At 38.4% G+C, this 20,039-nt stretch overlaps 1 protein-coding gene across 1 annotated transcript in view; it reads left to right on the top strand.

Moving 5' to 3' along the window:
• Window positions 1-20,039, top strand: part of LOC18786470 (TMV resistance protein N) — a 114,406-nt gene that overhangs the window by 2,540 nt on the left and 91,827 nt on the right. Inside the window, exons 2-8 of the mRNA XM_020557232.1 lie at window positions 2,484-2,527; window positions 6,582-7,152; window positions 7,398-7,406; window positions 7,630-8,728; window positions 8,836-9,114; window positions 9,229-9,924; window positions 10,126-11,568. Coding sequence (XP_020412821.1) covers window positions 6,587-7,152; window positions 7,398-7,406; window positions 7,630-8,728; window positions 8,836-9,114; window positions 9,229-9,924; window positions 10,126-11,568 — 4,092 coding nt within the window. The 5' untranslated portion in view covers window positions 2,484-2,527; window positions 6,582-6,586. The remainder of the gene's footprint in view (window positions 1-2,483; window positions 2,528-6,581; window positions 7,153-7,397; window positions 7,407-7,629; window positions 8,729-8,835; window positions 9,115-9,228; window positions 9,925-10,125; window positions 11,569-20,039) is intronic.

Here is a 20,039-nt window from a genome sequence, read left to right as displayed (position 1 = left end):
GAACCCGAATAACGCATAATATGCGAAAATCCGTTCGATAGCCAAACGACATCCGAATCGAGATCCGCGAATTCCTATGCGCTCGTGACAACCTAAGGATCTCATCGGGTCAATTTACATCCTCACCAGACTCGCCCACGCGCTGCCACACGCGCCGGCAGCGCGTGGGTGTGCAGAGTAATTCCGGTGACGGAAAAACTCCACACCCGAGCTCACCCTTCCTACCCTAGCTTCTACTCGATGTCAGGATCACTTCATTCAACTACGAGAAGCTCCAATTCGGCCGGCAACTGGCCGGAATTTCCTTTTGAAATTCGGCCCAAAACCTAGATTTCTAATCGGTTTTCTAGACTCAAAATCAATGAAAACCTATACCATCATCAGCTAGAACTCGAAAATTGGATGAGAAACCATACCTCACCCGTCTGAAATAGTGCTCGGAGGAGAGAGAACGATCGACTGGAAGCTCAGACAAGGATCGGCCTGAAATTCGCGTTTTTCGGTGACGAGGCGGCGGCGGACGGCTGGAGATGGGTCGGGGGACGTCGGCGAGGTCTGGCCGGTTGTTTTGGGTCCGGTCTCGGGGCTGGCCGTGGTCTGTGGCGGTGGCTCCGTGTCTGCAAATCGGAGAAGGAGGAAGAGGGACGCGGGAGAGAGAGAGAGAATCGGGAGGAAGAGAGAGAAAGTGAGGTAAAACTGGAAAAATCTGATTTTTACCCTAACCCTTTTCGAAATATTTACAAGTTTGCCACCGACACTATTTTTCCCGTAGCTTTTTCGTTACAACCCCGATTCAAGCCTACTGCATGTCTACGAAATCATCTCGGTACCAACTACTCAAAAATACCACTCGTGGTCCAAAAATCCTTCCGAAGAAGAAAGTGACCATTTTACCCCTAACTCAAGGGTAGTTTCGTAATTTTATTTAAATCGTTTAAAATAAATATTTAAATTGGAGTCGGGGTGTTACACACGACTCGAAACCTGCACGAGAAATTAGCGGGTTCAACCCGCACGATAAAAAAACAGGTCAATTTCGGGTCAACCCGTTCTAACCCGTTTAATAAACGGGTGGGTTTCGGCGACGAGGCGGCGGCGGACGGCTGGAGATGGGTCGGGGGACGTCGGCGAGGTCTGGCCGGTTGTTTTGGGTCCGGTCTCGGGGCTGGCCGTGGTCTGTGGCGGTGGCTCCGTGTCTGCAAATCGGAGAAGGAGGAAGAGGGACGCGGGAGAGAGAGAGAGAATCGGGAGGAAGAGAGAGAAAGTGAGGTAAAACTGGAAAAATCTGATTTTTACCCTAACCCTTTTCGAAATATTTACAAGTTTGCCACCGACACTATTTTTCCCGTAGCTTTTTCGTTACAACCCCGATTCAAGCCTACTGCATGTCTACGAAATCATCTCGGTACCAACTACTCAAAAATACCACTCGTGGTCCAAAAATCCTTCCGAAGAAGAAAGTGACCATTTTACCCCTAACTCAAGGGTAGTTTCGTAATTTTATTTAAATCGTTTAAAATAAATATTTAAATTGGAGTCGGGGTGTTACACACGACTCGAAACCTGCACGAGAAATTAGCGGGTTCAACCCGCACGATAAAAAAACAGGTCAATTTCGGGTCAACCCGTTCTAACCCGTTTAATAAACGGGTGGGTTTCGGGTCAACCCGCTAACCCGCTATAATACCTATCTAACCCGTTTATTAAACGGGCCGTGTCACGGGTCGTGTCAACCCGTGTACAACCCGCTAACCCGCTAAAAAAAAAGACAAATGGAGACTTCAACACACACACAAGGGGTTTCGAACCCCTCCCATCCTCATTTTCTCAAACATCTTATCCACCATGCTACAACCAACTTTGTGATTTTATGGTATGACTTTTGATATTTATAATGTTTCTTTTTCTTTTGAGTTTTCCTTTCTTTTCCATCTCTCTTCTCCTCTTTTTTTTTCTTTTTTTTTCCTTCTTTCTTCTCCTCTCTTTTTTTTTTTCCTCTCTTTTCCTTTCCTCTTCTCTCATTTTTTTTTCCTTTTTTTTCTTTCTCTTTAGTTTTCTCTCATCTCTCTTTTTTCTTTCTTTCTTTCCTTCAATCTTCTCTCCTCTCTCTCTCTCTCTCTCTATTTTTTTTCTTTCTTTCCTTCAATCTTCTCTCCTCTCTCTCTCTCTCTCTCTATTTTTTTTCTTTCTTTTCCTTCTCTCTTCTCTCCTCTCTCTATCTTTTTTCTTTCTTTCTTTTCCTTATATTTTCTCTACTCTCTCTGTTTTTTTTTTAATTAAAATTTTTTCGGTTGTGAGTTTTGTAACATGTATGTTATTCTTTATGAACCCGTTACACGACTCGAAACCCGCACGATAAAAGACGACCCGAACCCGACACGACACGTTTATTAAATGGGTTGGGTTCGGGTTGAGCATTCTTGACACGTTTATTATCCCGACACGACACGAACCCGACACGACACGACCCATTGCCAGCCCTAGCTGCCATATCCAATTCTTTGAGCTTCTCTTCAGTTTTATCTGCCTCTTAGAGTGGCTCCAGCGAAGGAACCCAGCCTGAGGCAAGGGCAGAAAAAAAAAAAAATTTCGCTCCAGCGTGCAGCCCCGGCCCGGGTTTGGTGTGGGACCCACCAACTTGGGCCAGCCCGAAGGCCAAACCAGCCCCAGGTCCAAAACGCGGGTGCTGACGTCAGCGCTGGCGTCACGCTGAGAGTTCAAAATTTTTTTACCGTTGGCGCGTGCATTGCACGCGCCAACGGTAAAAAAATTTTGAATCAGCGCGCGCTGACGTCAGCGTTGACGCCAGCGCCAACGGTACGCTGCCACGTGTCGCGCTCAGTGCCTTCCGATCTGCTTCTCCTTTCTAATCCAACGGCTGAGGCTTTTTTGGGTGAAAAAAATATGAAAAAAAATTCTAAAAAATTCTAAAAAATTCTGATATTTTTTTCTATAAATACCTATCAATACCCTTCACTTTCAACACCAATACTCTTACATTTCATTATACTTCTACTAATATTCACTCTTTTTACACAACATTTTTTTCTTTTTCATCTAGCATTTTGATTTCATATTTTTATGGCTTCTTCTATCGAAACCGGAGGGGCTTGGAGCACAATGGAAGATGTTTCTTTGTGTGAGGCTTGGCTCCAAATTTGTCATTGTCCCGTGTCCGGCAATGAAATGAAATTTTTTCATATGTGGAAAAAAATTCATGCCGAATTTTGTGAAAAAATTCCGGGGTCTACTCGTACGGAGATGACATTATCCAGTAGGTGGAAAATTCTCAATAAAGAGTTGGGAAAATGGAGAAATGCCCTAGCAAAAGCGATGGACAACTATAGAAGTGGGCAAAATCGTACTAACGAGGTAAGTATTTTATAATTTTTGTGTTATTAAGTTTAATCTCCTAATATATATATTTTGTTAATATTGCTTGCATTTTCAATATGTTGTATATATTTTGTTAATATTGCTTGCATTTTCAATATTTTGTTAATATTGCTTGCATTTTCAATATGTTGTATATATTTTGTTAATATTGCTTGCATTTTCAATATTTTGTTAATATTGCTTGCATTTTGAATATGTTGTTAATATTTCTTGCATTTTCAATATTTTGTTAATATTGCTTGTATTTTTAATATGTTGTTAATATTTCTTGCATATCCAATATATTTTAAATATTTATTGCATTTCCATTTTTTTGTTCAATAGATGATTCAAGCACAAATGTGGTTCGGTGCAACCGGGGGTGGCAAAAAAAGTTTCACCCATCATGAATGTTGGGAGGTGGTGAAATTTTGCAAACACTTCGTAATTATTCCAACGGGTCCGGAGGTTGTGTTAAACGAGACGCCACTCCGTGATTCAATGACATCGGATTCACCTCTTGATTCTCCTATGAGTCAAGACTCACCCATCAAAAAGGAGCCGAGGCCCATTGGCCGAAAGGCCGCGAAGGCAAAGAAGAAGGGTAATTCAAGCAATCAAAATTCACAATTTTTGGAGGAAATTGCAAGGCAAAACGGCATAAGAATAGAAATGGAGCAAAAACGCCAAGAGCACGAGTTGGCCCTTGATGCTGAGTTTGCACGTGAAAGGGAGTATTTGCGCAAAAAAGATATGGACAAGACAGATCGGGAAACCATGGCGATGGATACAAGTCATATGTCCCCTGAAACAAAACAATTTTGGAAGCTAGAACGAAGGGATGTTATGAGAAGAAGACTTTTCCGGGATGATGGGCCTAGCAACACGGATTGGTTAAATGATGGAAACCATTAAATTAGTTAGCATATCTTTTATGTATTTGTATTTTAGTTGTTTTCTATTAAAGTTGTTATAATTCATGTATTTTATTTTATTAGTAATTCATAATGACTTGTATTACATTTCATTATTTAATAAACAAAGCATTCAATAAATTACCTTTTTATTCAACATATTCCATACTTCAAACAAAACATAATAAAAATAAAAATAAAAGTACAAACAAGGCACAATAAAAATAAAAACACAACCAAACCATACTAAATAAAACATAAGCAAAGCATCTATTCTCCATCATTAATCTTCATTGCCTTTCACCGCCCATAGATGCTCCATCAAGTGAAATTGACGCATTTCATGAATATACGAAGATTGCATCTCCGTATATCGATCTATCATTCGGGTCATCAAATGACCATCCCTCACCAACGGTTCCGGCTCAAACGGTTCTCCATTTGGCCCCATGGGCCTTTCATAAATCCGTGTCAAAGCCGTGTTCATTGGATCCGGTTCGTAGACCTCTAAAGCATCATAATCGTACTCATCCTCCACAATCATATTATGGAGGATGATGCAAGTCATCATAATGCTTCTGAGGATCTCCTCATCAAACATGCGGGCCGCACCTCGAATAATCAACCACCTGGCTTGAAGGATGCCAAAACACCTTTCGACATCTTTCCTGTATCCCTCTTGATATGTAGCAAATAATTTTTGCTTCTGGGATCGGGGATTTGGAATGGTTTTGACAAAAGTCGTCCACCTCGGGTAGATTCCATCAGCTAGGTAGTATCCTGTCTGGTATACTGTATTGTTGACTTCATAGGTGACATTGGGGCCCTGACCTCTCAATACATCGTTGAAGACGGGGGATTGACCCAGCACGTTGAGGTCATTTTGTGATCCTGCAACTCCGAAGAAGGCATGCCAAACCCATGTGTCGAAACCAGCAACCGCTTCAAGGATGATACTTTTTTGGCCTTTTCGATTTCCATAATCACCTTGCCAGGCAGTTGGGCAATTCTTCCATTGCCAATGCATGCAGTCGATGCTACCAATCATTCCAGGGAATCCTCGAGCTTCGGCTTTTTGCAGAAGCCGTTGGAGGTCCCTGGGAGTAGGTCTACGCAGGTAGTCCCTAGTGTACAGAGTTTCAACAGCTTGACAAAATCTTACCAAAGCCTCCAACGTAGTGGACTTCCCCATCCGGGCAATCTCATCCACCTGATCAGCAGATGCTCCATACGCCAACATTCGTATAACAGCTGTAAGCTTTTGCTCCGGAAGAAGCCCCAAAACCCCAGCAACATCACACTTTTGAACAAAGTATGCACCATAATTGCAAATATCATGCATGACTTTATTGAACAAATGAGGTTGCATTCTAAATTGCCTTCGAAAATCAACATCAGAGTACAAAGAAGTTGGGATAAAATAATCTTCCAAAAGATTCTTACCCCTAGAATGCCTATGTCTTTCCACATTCCGGCGGCGGCCGGCTTGTGAACTATGGCGGCGACCTTGGTTCTCTTCTTCTTCCAAAGCCACTGTTATGAGAACTTGCTCATCGACTTGTCTCTGCAACTCATTGACTTCATCTGCTCTACGGTTTCTCTCTCTTCTTTCTCTCTCTTGTCTCTCCAAGCATCTCCTAAATTCTTCCATTCAGAATGAATGAAGTATGAATTATAAACTCTCATAAATGAAAATATAGAAAGATGTGGTGTGAGAGGTATGAGCTGAGACTCTGGTTTTATAGAAAAATTTGGCAAGATAGACATGCCACGTGGCTTGATTTTATTGGATGAAAATCATATCTGAAATTTGAAATTCATCCGAAATTTGAACCCTAATTTGTATGAAATTCAAAATTTGAAATTCATCCGAAATTTGAACCCAAATTTATCTGAAATTTAAATTTTGAAATTCATCCGAAATTTGAACCCAAATTTATCTGAAATTTGAATTTTGAAATTCATTCGAAATTGGAACCCAAAAATTTATCTGAAATTTGAACTTTGAAATTAATCCGAAATTTGAATCCAAATATCTTATCCGAAAATTTTATCTGATTATGAATAGTCTTGATACGTAGGAATCCGAAAATCTTATCTGAAAATATTACTCAAATTAATTATTTTCATTAAAAATAGGAGGAAAAAATAAAAAAGTGAATAGTAATTGCCATGGCTAAGGGCAACGGGTGGAGAAACGATTTACTATTTGCAAGGGCAACCACTATTCACGTGAATAGTGCTTGCCCTAGCTCCACCCTTGCCATGGCTAAGGGCAAATGGGTGGAGTTGCTCTTATGACCACTCAACCAGACTCTTCTTCTCCTTCTTCTCCTCCTCCTCCTCCATATGACGTATTTCTGAGTTTTAGCGGCGCGGATACACGCACCACTTTTACAGATCATTTGCGCAATGCTCTGGTTGGTAAAGGGATCCACACCTTCATTGATGATGATGAGCTTCCAAGAGGAGAACAAATAAAGCCAGCCCTTGTCAAAGCAATTGAAGACTCAAGAATTTCTGTCATTGTATTCTCTGAAAACTATGCATCTTCGAGGTGGTGTTTTGATGAACTTGTTGAGATCCTTCGATGTAAACAATCCAAGCAACAAATAATTTGGCCCATTTTTTACAAGGTGGATCCATCTCATGTGCGAAACCAAACAAGTAAATTTGGTGACGCATTTGATGGCCTTATTGAAAGCAAATTCAAGGATGACAAGGAGAAAGTGCTTATTCAAAGCAAATGGAGGAAAGCTCTTACGGAAGCAGCAAATTTGTCTGGATGGCATTTCAAAAAGGGAGAGTATGTTTCTATCTTTATCATTTTCAAGTTTAATTTTTTTTCTCTCTTCTGTCTCTAGTTACACATTTAATTGTTACTCATAATTAAAGAAAAGTATCCTTTTGTAAAAATATAAAATTGTAGGGAGAAGATCTTTATTTTAATTTTTTTGTGTATTTTTATATTTTCGATAGCTTTAGGGCATTATGTTTAATTTAGTGTCTTGATTCTATATTTCAGGGTTATCTATCTTTTTCAAGTTAAGTTAATTTCTTTTTCTTTTTTACTTTGGTTACATTTAATTTTTACTCATTAAAGAAAAGTATTCTTTTGTAAAGGGAGAAGATTTATTTTCTTGGGTACTTTTGTATTTTCGATAGCTGTAAGGAGAAAGTTCCAAATCCATATATATTAATCTCTTCGAAGGGCATACAAGTATAAATGATACATACCATTAGGTTTGTGGTTAAATAACTATTACATCTTTTTTTGTTTTTTGGTTGCGTACTTCAGTATGTTGTGTTCTTTTGCGTGATTGGATAGTTAAACTGGCAGGTATGAAGCTACATTTATCAACAACATCGTTGATGGAATCTTCAGCAAAGTACTGAGCCGCACATCTTGGCATGTGGCCACATACCCAGTTGGAATTCAATCTCGTGTACAAGATGTGGAAAGGCTTTTAGATGTTGGTGGGAATGGTCGTCGCATGGTTGGGATATGGGGTCCATCTGGAATAGGCAAGACAACAATTGCAAAAGCTATATGGAATGCAATTGCACATAAGTTTGAAGGAAGTTGTTTCTTGGAAAATGTTAGAGAAAAGTCAATGCCACATGGAGGCTTAATCCAGCTACAGAAGACCCTTCTTCATAAGTATCTAGGCAAAAAGTTGAAAATTCATAGTGTTGCTGAAGGAATTGGTGTTATAGAAGAGCGGTTGGGGCATAAAAAAATTCTATTAATTCTGGACGATGTGGACCAATTGGAGCAGTTAAAAAAATTGGCTGGAGATGATTGGTTTGGTGAGGGTAGTAGAGTCATCATAACTACACAAGATAGCGGATTGCTAAAACGTCATGGAATTGATTTGATATACGAGGTCCAAAAGTTATATGGCAACCCAGCTCTTGAGCTTTTCAGTTTGAATGCCTTCGGAACCAACAACCCTCCAGAGGATTATTTGGGACTCGCACAAAGTGCACTAGAGTATGCTCAAGGCATTCCACTAGCTCTAACACTTTTAGGTTCTCATCTTCGTAATGAAGACAAAGATCGTTGGCGAGATATATTGGATAGTTATGAAGGACAACCTTACACGGGTATTCGAAAAATTCTTCAAAAAAGTTATGATGCATTAGATAATTCAGTGCAACAAGTTTTTCTAGACATTGCATGTTTCTTCAAGGGTGAAAAGAAGGACTTTGTGCTACAAATAGTAAGCAATTCTAAGAACAAGGTCTCCCGAGATTGTATTGAAGTACTCATTGAGAAGGCAATGATAACTATTCACTATGGTATGATTCGGATGCATGACTTACTAGAAAAACTGGGCAAGGATATAGTTCATGAAGAATGCCCCAATGATCCTGGTAAGCGTAGTAGATTGTGGTCACCTGAGGATGTCTACCATGTTCTAACGGTGGAAAATAATGTAAGTATAATATATATTCTTATACTCAATTCGACAAGAACAAAGTGTATTAGCATTTGGTTTGAAAAACAACTTGTTTTCTTGATACTAATACTTTTCCATCTCAGGGAACAAGAAAAATTAAGGGCATCATGCTGAAGTTTTCCAAAGCAGATGAGATACGCTTGCATTCAAAATGCTTTGCTGGGATGATAAATCTTGAAATTTTCATAAATCGTAATGTATTTCTGTCTGGTGACGTTGAATATCTGCCCAACGAGTTGAGGTTGATTGATTGGGGGGGTTATAGATGTCAGTTGCAATTTTTGCCATCCGAGTTTCATCAAGTACATCTTGTTGACTTCAATATGCCTGGCGGTAGAATCAAACGATTGGGGAAATTGAAGGTACCAATTTAAATTAATTATTATTATCTGTTTTCAGGAAGAAAAAAAAAATCTAAAGTTGTTTTTTTAAGGGTGTGATTTGATAATTTCCTATTTTATGTTTTTGTGTCACAGAATATGCCAAAGCTGACATCTATGAATTTAAGGGGTTGTCAATTCTTAGAAAAAATTCCAGACTTATCTGGAAGCCCAAACATAAAGTACTTGAATCTAAGTCATTGTACAAGTTTGGTTGAGGTTGATGATTCTGTTGGGCGCCTTGATAAACTTGTTCGATTGAATCTTAAAGGATGCGTTATGCTTATGAGGTTTGCAACAAGACTTAGATTGAAATCTCTTGAAAATCTTGATCTTAGGGATTGCAAAAGGCTTGAGAGTTTCCCAGAAATAGAGGTGAAGATGGAATCACTATCGAGTTTGGACATATTAGGAAGTGGCGTAAGAGAATTGCCTTCATCAATTGCATATCTTACTGGGCTTCGAGAATTGGATCTTCGTGGATGCTTCAATCTTACAAGGATTGCAACACTTAGATTGAAATCTCTTGAAGAACTTGATCTTAGAAATTGTGAAAGGCTTGAGAGTTTCCCAAAAATAGAAGTCGAGATGGAATCACTATGGAGATTGTATATGAATGGAAGTGGCATAAGAGAATTGCCTCCATCAATTGCATATCTTACTGGGCTTCAACAATTGGATCTTAGTGGATGCTTCAATCTTACGAGGTTTGCAACAAGACTTAGATTGAACTCCCTGGAAAGTCTTTCCCTTCGTGATTGCAAAAGGCTTGAGAGTTTCCTAGAACTAGAGGTGAAGAAGATGGAATTACTTTCAAGTTTTTGTTTTTACTTTTGTTACTCCTCTCTCTCATCCTCCCTTTCACTCACTCTCATTTTCCTATCTAACAAAAAAAACAAAAACAAAAAATCCTAAAACTAAAATCAAAACCTGAAGTTGTTATTTTAAGGGTGTGATTTTGATAATTTCCTATTTTATGTTTTTGTCTCACAGAATATGCCAAAGCTGACAACTATGAATTTGAGGGGTTGTCAATTCCTAAAAAAAATCCCAGACTTATCCGGAATCCCAAACATAAAGTACTTGTATCTATGTGATTGTACAAGTTTGGTTGAGATTGATGATTCTGTTGGACTCCTTGATAAACTCATTGCATTGTATCTTAATGGATGCGTTAACCTTACGAGCTTTGCAACAAGACTTAGATTGAACTCCCTGGAAAGTCTTTCCCTTTGTGATTGCAAAAGGCTTGAGAGTTTCCCAGAAATAGAGGTGAAGATGGAATCACTATTGAGTTTGGACATATCAGGAAGTGGCGTAAGAGAATTGCCTTCATCAATTGCATATCTTACTGGGCTTTCTCACTTTAGAGCTGATTATTGTGAGAACCTTAAAATTACCTCATTACAAGGTTTATATGGATTGCAACGTCTCACTCTGCTCAGTTTCTATGGGTGCCCAAAAATCTTTACATTTGGGGATACGGTGAACTCTCAAGTTTCATCCAGCAACTCCAAATTACAGCTGCTTCCCAACCTATCTGGACTTGGTCTCAAAGGATGCAATCCCTCACAAAGTGATTTCCTCCTGCTTCTTGATTGCTGGTACACGTTAACAGAACTTGATCTATCGGGAAACAATTTTGTCAATCTTCCGATATGTTTTAGCAAATTTGTCAACTTGGAGAGTCTTGACTTGAGTGATTGCAAGAGTCTTCTGGAAATTCCAGAACAAGTGCTTCCACAAAGAGTAGAATTCGTATCGCTGGATAACTGCACATCATTGGAAAAAATTCCAAAACTGGCTTGGGTATTGCTGGAGAAAATTCCAGAATTCTCACCGGAGGCTGACATGTATCTGAGTTTGACCAATTGCGTTAGACTACGCGGCTACGACATCACAGAAAATATTTTTCTGAATCAAGCTTCTGTTTCTCCTTATTATTTCGACATTAATCTTCCAGGCGATGATATTCCAAAGTGGTTCAGCTGTCGTAAAGATGCAACCCTAGTTGAAGATTATCTTAATTCACTTGGAGAAGAGAGTTACACTGCTAGATGTGAGGTTAGTTTTGAATTTCCTCCAAATTTAAAATGGGAGACGTTAAGATTGGTTCTATGTGTTGTTAGTAAGGCTCGTGTCGATATTCTTGTCAATGAAAAACTCGTCAGTACTGAATATCTTGACGAGGCAGAGAAAAGTCATGTGCAGCTCATGTGTATTCCATCATTGGAACATGGCGCGTTAGAAGAACCACTGACGTGGTTGGAGCAGGGTAATACGTGTCAAGTTATATTTTGCTTGTTTGGCAGAGGGCCCACACCCATTAAAATACCCTGCGGGGTCCACCTATTAGGCCACCAGGTTGCTAATGTCACAGTTGATCGTGGGCAAGGGCAGTGGCTGTTGCGTGATACGATGGCAGTGGACGATGATCAAGGACGGACCCACAGTGGGGTCAATGGGGTCAAACGACCCCATGGAGTCCATGGAAGCAAGCTACAAGGTAGCTTTGAAATGGGGTATGACCCCATGAGAGAGGGGCTGCAGACAAGAGGGAAGAAGAAGATGAACAGGGGGCTGTGTTCTGTTTCAAAGGAGCTGGCCAAAACGGCGTCGTTTTGGCCCAGCTTCTAATTTTTTTTTTAAAACAGACTGGCCAAAACGACGTCGTTTTGGACTAAAACGCGCTGGCCAAAACGGCGTCGTTTTGGACCAGACGCGCGAATTTTTTTTAAAAACTCGCTGGCCAAAACGGCGTCGTTTTGGACCAGCGAATTTTTTTTAAAAACCCGCTGGCCAAAACGGCGTCGTTTTGGACCAGCGAATTTTTTTTTAAAATCCGCTGGCCAAAACGCCGTCGTTTTGGACCAGCGAATTTTTTTTTTAAAAGACCTGGCCAAAACGACGTCGTTTTGGCCCAGGTGTTATAAAAAAAAAACACATATCAGTTTCTCTTCTTCTTCCTCCCGAATTTTCTTCCCAAAATACCTATTTTCTAAACCCTCATACCTAAATCCCCAATCTCCACCCCCCACAAACCTTTAACCCTCTTCCCCACCAAGCCTTGAAGCCCCAAATCCTCCATTGTCGCCGCTGCCAGCAGCTCCGCCATTTCCAAAAGCTTGCCTCCACTTCCACCACCTCACAATTCAAGGTAAATTCTAACTCTAAACCTAAATTACTTAAATTGAAATTGAATTTATGATTGTATTATATTGTTTAGATTTATTGGATGTTTCATTTATGAATTTTTTGTGGTTAATTGGTATAAATTTGATGTTGTTTAGATTTATTGGATATTTCATTTATGAATTTTTTGTGGATAATTGGTATAAATTTGGTGTTGTTTAGATTTATTGGGATGTTCATTTATGAATTTTTTTGGTTAATTGGTATAAATTTGGTGTTGTTTAGATTTATTGGATGTTTCATTTATGAATTTTTTGTGGTTAATTGGTATAAATTTGGTGTTGTTTAGATTTATTGGATGTTTCATGTATGAATTTTTTGTGGTTAATTGGTATAAATTTGGTGTTCTCTTGAATTGATTTTAGTTATTATTTTGATTAATTTATGTAGAATTATGGAAAGATTTTTTAAGAGAAAGTCATCATTGGGTAGTTCGGATAGTGTGGGAAGTTCAAAAACTTCAAGTTCAAGACAAAGTGAGTTAGATGAGGTTTTGGCTAATCTTCAGGCAGACCCGGGACTAAGAATTCGTATGATTGAGTATGATGCTAATATTAGAGATGAGGTTCGAAGGGCATATCTACAAAAAGGACCTTGTCAACCTAGAGGTCATTCTTTCCCACAAAGTAATATCTCAGGACTTAATCGACGCTTCATTCCCCAATGGTTTGATGAATTTGATTGGTTGGAGTATAGTGTATCTAAAGATGCTGCATTTTGTCTTTATTGCTATCTCTTTAAATCCAATTTTGAACAAGTGGGTAGTGAAGCCTTCACTGGAGCAGGGTTTAAGAATTGGAAGAAAGGGAGAGAAAGAATGAAGGTGCATGTTGGACCGGTTGGTAGTGTTCATAATAAAGCTAGAGAAGCCGCTACAAATTTGATGAATCAAAATACACATATTGAAACGGCTGTGAGCAAACACTCTGAACAAGCTCGTATGGCATATCGAAGATGCTTAATTGCATCAATCAAGTGCACTAAGTTTCTATTGAGACAAGGTCTTTCTTTTCGTGGAAATGATGAAAGTGCCACTTCAAGCAATAGGGGAAATTACTTGGAGTTATTGCAATTCCTTGCAGACAATGATGAGAAAGTTAAAGAAGTTGTGTTGGAAAATGCTCCGGGGAATCTCAAGTTAGTAGCTCCAAAGATTCAAAAAGATATTGTGAATGCATGTGCCGGGGAAACACTTGATGTCATCATGAGTGGTTTAAAAGATAGATTCTTTTCTATATTGGTGGATGAAGCACGCGATATTTCTGTGAAAGAGCAAATGGCTATGGTGTTGCGTTATGTGGATGACAAAGGGCATGTAATTGAGAGGTTTGTGGGGGTTCAACATGTTACCGACACCACTTCAAGTACACTAAAGGATGCCATTGACATATTCTTTTCTTCCAATGGTTTGAGCTTTTCCAAGTTACGAGGACAAGGTTATGATGGAGCTAGCAATATGAGAGGTGAGTTGAATGGCCTTAAAACAAAGATTTTGAGAGAACAACCTTGTGCCTACTATGTTCATTGCTTTGCTCATCAACTTCAACTAGCACTTGTTGCCGTAGCAAAGAAGAATATTGATATTGCCTCTTTCTTCACAACCACTAATAGTGTGGTTAACCATGTTGGAGCATCGTGTAAGCGGCGTGATGCACTTAGAGCACAACTCCAAGAAGAACTTGTGATAGCTTTTGAAAATGATTGTCTTATAACGGGGCGAGGTTTGCATCAAGAAACAAGTCTCATACGTGCCGGTGACACACGATGGAGCTCACATTACGGTACCATTATTAGCATCATTTCTATGTTTTCATCTGTGATTCATGTGCTTCAAATGATTATTGATGATAATCCCAATGATAGTGCCGGTGAAGCAAATAAGATTCAAAGGGAAATGCTTACTTTTCAGTTTGTGTTTCACCTATTCTTAATGAAGGCTATATTGGGACTCACAAATGATGTGTCACAAGCATTGCAAAAGAAAGATCAAGAAATTGTGAATGCAATGGCTTTGGTGAAATCATGCAAGGAAAAACTACATTGGATGAGGAATAATGGGTTTGATGCATTGGTTGAAGAGGTGTCTTCATTTTGTGACAAACATCATATTGATGTTCCTACCATGGATGAGCCCTTCGTACTTCCAGGGAGGTCAAGGCGTAATGCTCCAATAAAGACAAATCGTCATCATTATCGTGTGGAGCTCTTTATTTATGTCATTGACGAGCAACTTACGGAGTTAGATGATCGTTTTAATGAGGTAAATACTGAGTTGCTTATTTGTTTGGCATGTTTGAGTCCAAATGATTCATTTGTAGCTTTTGATAAACAAAAGTTACTTCGTCTTGCTCAATTTTATCCTCAAGACTTTTCTTATGGGGATCTTTTGGCACTTGATGATCAACTTGAGCTTTATATTCATTATGTGAGTTCGAGTAGTGATTTCTCTGACTTGCATGGGATTGGTGATCTTGCAAAAAAAATGGTGGAGACAAGGATGCATCGAGCATTCAATTATGTGTATTTGCTTATTACATTGGCTCTAGTTTTACCGGTTGCTACTGCTTCAGTCGAGAGGGCATTCTCCGTCATGAATATTATCAAAGGTCCACTTCGGAACAAAATGGGAGATCAATGGTTGAGTGATAGCTTGCTTGTTTATGTTGAGAAGGATGTTTTTGATTGTATTGAAAATGAAGCTATAATGCTACGTTTTCAAAATATGAAACCTCGTCGTGGCCAATTGTAATTTGTAATGTTGTTTTTTTACATGAATTATGAATGAATGTACTCTAGTTTTATTTTCAATGTTATTTTAATCTTTCAAAAAAAAATTAAACTTTTACACTATGACCCCACGACACAAAATTTCTGGGTCCGTCCCTGTCTGGGGTATATGTAGTTGTTTTCAATGTGTGAATTTTTTTCTTTTTGTTTTGGGTTAAATCCTTTTTCTCAGCGCTTTACATTCGATATTAAATTTTCAGGCAATGAAGTTCCAAAGTGGTTTATGTGAGCCCTAAGTTCAGCTGTCGAAACGAACCAAATTTTCAGGCAATGTTGTGTGGTAAACAAGAGGTGTGTTGAGGCGCCAGCAGTTTCTAAGGTTCCATTTTAAGTTGCATAATGCAATACCTTTCTGCTCAATTGATGAATCCAGCACTTATCCGTGGATAAACGAAGCAGGATTTATCTAATGCTTTCATTCCACACATATACGTTGTCTATGATTCTTCTATCTCATTCATTGGAATTGATGTATGTTGCGGACGAAATGTAAAAGATTTATCTATTTTCATAATTTCCAATCAAAGTTTGTCGAAAATCAGACATTTATTGTAAACAGGCATCCATATATGTCCAACATATTTCTGTTGAAAGATTGTGTCTCATTATCCTAGTGATGTTGCTGGTATTGGCAAGGTACAAGAATCCCAGCATGTCTAAATCATGTGACTCAACTGCAGGATAGTTGTTCAATATACTTTTTTATAGTTGTTCAATATATTTTTTTTTTATAATATTGCAAAAGGCACGAAATGGAATTTGGAACGATTGAAACTGCAAGATGAAAAGTGTGATATGCAGCTATATAGTATCATCCATATTTTGTAGTTTTCGAACACCAGTTGCTGTTTGAACAGCCCTGGTAGAGCTATAACATCTCCAATGGCTCCATTTAACCAAAAAGAATTTGGCTTTAGAAGCTAGGAAAAAGACGACAGGAATTGTAACTTCATTCTTTGTTCACGAAACCACGTTATTATTGTCATTGCATGATGGGATAGCCATTATAGATGTCGAATGTTCAATTTTATCCACCAAAAATTACAAGGGGCTTCTCATAGTAAAAAAGACAACTTACAATATTAACCAAGTAAAACTTATGACAAATGTCCCTACAACAAAAACAAAAACAAAAATTCACTTCATACAGCATTATTATAATAAGAGTGCGGTACACAGCAGTGTAAATGTAGACAAATGTGCACGGCAGAACCATGTGTCTGTCGACACTACTACAAAAAGTGAAATAGACGACCAGAAAACAACGACGGTCAAAGTGAAAACCGTCGTGGTTTTTAAAAAGACGACGGTTCTAAAAACACCGTCGTGTAATACCACCTTAGACAACTAAAAATGGAGATTCAAATGGCTGTTCAAAAACAACGACGTACCTAATTAAAAAACCGACGTCTATTTGAAACAGATTTCCGCAGTGTAAAATCAAAGCCAACAAATAACGGCAGAAGTTATGAATCGACCGACGTAGAAAGTGAAGACGACGATTTCAATAAAAGCCGCCGTTTTTACTCATAAAATAACATGACGAGGTTTTCGTACAAGACGCCATATAATTACAAACAAATCCACGGCTTTAAAATACAAAATATCGCCGTATTAAATTAATGTACAACGACGGAAAATATAAATATATCGACGTCATTCTCGTATAGTTCTACGACGTTATCTTTAAATCGTACTATAAAATTTAACGTCGTATTTATTCATTTTATACGTCGTACCTTTAATTTAAACCGTCGTCTTAATAAGAATTTTTGTTAACAATTTTTTCCTTTATTTTCTTATCCTACGTCGGTAGATCTACTTAATGACAAGAATTGAAATCTGTCATCCAAAAAAGAAACTTTACATATTCCAGAACATTAATTTCCTTCATTTTAAATTTCCTCCGGAACAAAAACTCTATTTATAACGCACTGTAATTGAAAAATAAACTGAAAGGTCACGGGAAAAAAATTTCTATTCATAATTGAAAAATTCAAATCCACGTCGGTTATATTAAACCTAACGACGTTAAATGAAAAGATTCCACGTCGCAAAACAAATATTGCGTCGTGTTAGTTTAGGGTTTCTTTAACAGTTTCAGTTTCTTTAACAGTTTGGTCCTTTATCTTTCTGCAGGACTTGTATAGTTCAAAGCATTGACTTGTATAGTTCAAAGTATAGTTCAAAGCACTGATTCGATTGCTCATGCTTTATCGCATTCTGAAGCCATTTCTATTCTTTATCGCATTCTTGAAACCCATCTTCTTCTTCTAAAGCTCTACGGATAAAGGAAGAGGCTATCACAAATCTGACGGATCTTCTTAGCCAAGAAAATCAAGCAGAGGATCAGGCACATCTGATCTTCAGATTTTCCTGAGAAGCGAACTTTCCTTCGACAGCGAGTGGAGGCCAGGCTTGCATCTCTTTTGATGGAAAGCAAGGAGTATTCAGAAGCACTAAGTGTCCTATCAGGCTTGATCAAGGAAGTGAGAAGGCTAGTTGACAAGCTTCTTCTTGTGGACATAGATTTGATGCGAGTAAGCTCAATTTCTCTTTGAGAAAGACATCCAAATTATTGTCTTCGAGATGTGAGAGACAGTGTCTCTGAGAGAGGAAGAACTTGGAACCCTAAATGTAAACCGAAAATGAATGAAAGCGACAAATTTATAGAATAAATTTTTAAAACCAACGGCGGTCCTTACAAAAAAACCGCCGTTTAAATTGTAAAATCAACGTCGGTATGACCGACGTATGTTACAGAAATTCACGTCGGTACATTAATAAAACCGACGTGTTAAATGATCTACCATGACGCGAGTTATTACTTATGTACTTTAATTTTTGAGTTTACTACGACGGTACCTACAACACTACTGTCGTACTTATTTACCACGTCCGAAGTTAAATGTACCGTCGTATTTTGTAATTTATACGTCGTAGTTATATGTAACCGCCGTATTATTTTTTTGAAATGGTTTTATATGTAAGCAACTTTTCGTCTACCTGACTTACACATGCACTGTTTCCAAACCCGATTAAAAATTTCAATCTCCCAGAGAAAACTTTTAGACTTTTTTCCTTGTCAGAGCACTGTCAGAGTATCTCATCATCTTCCTCTCGTCTTCTTCGTCGTCTCTGAACTTAAACATCGATCGTCTTCCTCTTGCTTTCATTGCACGCAAAAGGTAAGCTTTCATTTTCACTATTTTGGTTGCTGTTTTGCATGCTCATACGTTTTTTGTTTGAAAAATCTTTTTACCTTTTTTCTGGCCAAAATCATTTTACTTCTTTCCAAGTTCGATAAAATATACAGACAAAGAGGGAAAGTTTCCAACTTTGAAGACAACTACCTCAACTAAATAAGACGACGGTAGCTTCTTATTTACGTGGTTAAATATGTAGACCACGACGGTTCGTCAGTCGTTCTAGCGTCGTCTGAAAATTGACAAAGTTGTTTTTAAAATTATAGTCTTTTTTTTATTTGCTTGTTTAATTGCAGGTTTGATTTCTCTGAACAATGGTTTTTGTTTTTCCCTAATTTGATAAAATATAAAGAAAAAGAAATTAGGGTTGGTATCTAATATAGACGGCAGTATCTTATTGTTTTACATCGTGTGAATGTTAATACCACGACGTCATATTAAAATACCGTCGTCTATATAAGATTCAAAAACTTTCTTTCTTGGCCTTGTATTTTATCAAATTAGAAAATAAAAACCATGGTTCAGAAAAATCAAATCTGCAATCAAAACATTCACAGAAAAAGAAAGAAGGGTTTTGGATCCTTATATAGACGACGGTATATTACTACTGACGTCGTGTGAACATCAATACCACGACGTTATATAAATATTCCGTCGTTTATAGTTAATTATCACGTCGTTTATAGTTAATTATTTCGTCGTTGTTTAATTACCTTGGTTTTAAACATTTATTACGTCTGAGATTATTTCATTGCGTCGTTTAAAATCATATCATACGTCGTATTTTATTAATAACCGTCGTTTGTTCTTAATCTTTTCCTGAAATATTTTCACTTGCAGATTTGTCTGTAAAAATGGTTTCTCACCAAGACCAAAGTAAGGATTCTGGCTCCAAGAAAAATGGAGGTAAGGAGCTTGGAATGGTACCTCCTCAAGAGAAGTCTTCGAAGAAGATGAAGTTTGCTTCATCATCTGCTGATACAGAACCAACCAGCACGACAACAATCTCTGATGATTCAAAGTCTGGTCGAGGTATGAGCACAATGCCTCGTGTTGTGAAGAGAAAACTTCAGAAACTGAGGCCAATTGTTGAGTACAATAAAAGGGGGAAAGGAATTGGCCAAGCACATAGTGAGATGCAGTCCTACATTGGTGTGTTGGCACGCTCCAGAGTTCCACTTGTGGACATGAAATGGGCTCAAATCCCCAAGGATATAAAGGAGCAGATTTGGGAAGCAGTTGACCTTGCTTTTGTGGGTAGGTCAAGGGGGCAAGAGCTCTGTGTTAGCTTCTGCTGCCAAGAAATGGAAGGATTTCAAGTCTACACTAACGAGGCAATATATCCTTCCATACACCAATGACAGGGAGAGATTAAGCCAACCCCCTGAAACATATAAATTCATAGAGAAAGCACAATGGGATGCCTTTGTAGCTTCAAGGTTATCCAAATATTTTGAGTCTGTGCATTCTCAGCATGTACAGATTAGGGAGAAACTCGAGTACAATCATCGATTGTCTCGAAAAGGATATGCTGGTTTGGAGGATCAATTGGAGGAAACCATGCCTGGGGTAGAAATTGATCGATCTACCTTATGGAAGAGAGCTAGACAGGACAAACATGGTAACATCCCTGATCCAAAGGTGGCAGAGAAAGCAAAATTAATTGTAAGCCTACTCACTCTGTTTTAAATTTTTATTAAACTGTGAATAATTCTTATTACG

Source organism: Prunus persica, chromosome G2 (genome assembly GCF_000346465.2).
Source record: "Prunus persica cultivar Lovell chromosome G2, Prunus_persica_NCBIv2, whole genome shotgun sequence".
NCBI lineage: Eukaryota > Viridiplantae > Streptophyta > Magnoliopsida > Rosales > Rosaceae > Prunus > Prunus persica.
The sequence above is the reverse complement of the archived record's forward strand: the minus strand, read 5'-3'. Positions and strand labels throughout refer to the sequence as shown.